Source organism: Plectropomus leopardus, unplaced genomic scaffold (assembly GCF_008729295.1).
Source record: "Plectropomus leopardus isolate mb unplaced genomic scaffold, YSFRI_Pleo_2.0 unplaced_scaffold25454, whole genome shotgun sequence".
NCBI classification, from domain to species: Eukaryota; Metazoa; Chordata; class Actinopteri; order Perciformes; family Serranidae; genus Plectropomus; species Plectropomus leopardus.
In genome coordinates this window covers 395-2,470 of record NW_024627662.1, presented here as the reverse complement: position 1 = coordinate 2,470, position 2,076 = coordinate 395, and the positions used below count along the sequence as shown (strand labels likewise).

Genomic DNA, 2,076 nt, shown 5'->3' with positions numbered 1-2,076 from the left:
GAAACTGAAAAGGGAAATTGAGGTTTGCTGCATGGAGGAAGGGAAATCTAAGGTTGACTATTAATATTTCAACATGCATTGTGCAATAAAACCTGGTTCCATCCCTGTAACCTCTGGCGCCCTTTAAACTGACAGCAACAGCCTACACATTAACAACACGCTCATGTTTATTAACAGCAGTCCCAGTCACCTGATGGTCCTCTATCAGGTGATTCAGTTTGACCTGCATGCGCTTGTAAAATGCTTCAGTGGTGCCAGTTGTGCTATCCTCGCAGCATTATCACTCTGACTGGGCTTTAATTTATCGTATGGTATTTTTATGACCTGTAATAAAGCTAAAAAAAATTTTCTTCCCTGCATAAATAAGCAGAGCTGAATCTGAATTCCCAGGCTCACTACACTGAAAATAAGTGCTGGTGCAGCCCGCCATCTACTGGAGAAACATTGTATTCTTTATTTTTATAATTAAGAACTGAAACCTTTCAGTCGCTCTTAAAAAAGATAATGACAGTAAATATAACTGGGGACAACAGAGATGTGCAGACACACAGAGAATAAGTGAAAAAATGAGGAAGGGCTGCAGAAAAAGCCTGCACTTGTCAGAGCATGAGACTTATTTTACCAACATGCCTTGAAAAGTACATTCAAATGAGTCATAATTGGGGAATCACTTACGTGCCAAAATCCTCAAAGGGGTATTCCCATTCCCCGTTGGCCACCTGACACTTGGGTCCAATAGCCAGACCTGCAGAGGCCACACTGACGCAGTAAATCGCTCCAACGAGGCCGAACGCAGAGGAGAACACCGAGTTCAGCATCTGAGAGAGACACAGAAAAGAGCATTTCTCAAAATCTGGAAATAAGTCATTATTTTAAGAAAGTTTTTTATAATTATTGAAATACCAACTCATTATTTTTTGAGAGTTTCTATGTATTTTGTGACAATAATTTATAATTTTGAGGAATGTTTTCATTACTTTAAATGTTTCTCATTAGAGTCTGATTATTTTATGAAAGTTTCTTATTATGTTGACAAACTTTCTCATTATTTTGACAAACTTTCTCACTATTTTAAGATAAGAAATACTAGATATTAATTATTTTGCAATGAGTAGTCATTATTTTGAGTAAAATCTTTATTTTCAGACAGTTTCTCATTATTCTCAGATACTAACTCATTTCAAAATAGTAATTTATTATTTTGTGTTAAGAGTCTTAATTATAATAAAATTTCAAATAATTTTTGGATTCTTACTCATTATTTTGAGATTCAGTCATTATTTTTAAGTTCTCATTATTTTAAGACAAAAAATATCATTTTTTGAGAAACTTTATGATTATTTTAAGAAAGTTTTTTTTATTGTGAGAGTTTCTCATTATTTTGAGAAGGTTTCCACTTAGATCATCATTTTTATAATCACACTGATAGATATAGGCTTCCATACAATAAAGTAAATGTAATAATGCGATGGTACATTATTAATAAAATAAACATGATTCCATTTTTTTCTTCGGTATTTGATATTTCATCCCCCTTGCCATTGCCCTTCACATCCCTTAACTACCAGTCCGGTCCCCACACTGACATAAATGTACATTTCTCAAATGACTTAACTCACCCGGCAACGGTTGCCGCAGCAACCTTTTCCACAGCAACCCTTGCCCCCGGCCCTGATAGCCGAGCAGCTCGGACACAGCATCTGAAAATTTAAAAATAGCAATTATGTTCTCAATTTCCAAACAAGACATTTAGTTTTATGATGTATTATTTCAGTTATTTTAAATGCAATTGAGAGTTCCTAAAAAGCTCTGAATAGGTGGTACAGGTGTGTGTACTTGTGTACTTTGTATGTGCACACATGCCAACCTACACATTTGCATTTATATGTGTGCGTCTGTGTGTTCTCTCTTATCTTTTAAAGCAAATATTTGTGAATCCTGAATTGAATTTTACTCCCTTGTCCCAGTAGGCAGTGACATCCCAACAGTTTGGAAATAAACCTAACTTCCTGGTCCATGTTTCAAACTGGAGGTAATATCACAACCATAAAGACGTGTCCTTTCCACAAGACTCAA

General features: G+C 35.4%; 1 protein-coding gene across 1 annotated transcript; it reads right to left on the bottom strand.

Annotated features, from left to right (window-relative positions):
- Nucleotides 1-616: 616 nt before the first annotated feature.
- On the bottom strand, nucleotides 617-1,700 carry LOC121966664 (transmembrane 4 L6 family member 5-like; the record flags this gene model as incomplete). The annotated part of the gene is made up of 2 exons (XM_042516732.1): nucleotides 617-818; nucleotides 1,620-1,700. Coding segments are annotated over 2 exons (228 nt in total), but the record flags the coding sequence as incomplete, so codon positions are not given.
- Nucleotides 1,701-2,076: the final 376 nt, after the last annotated feature.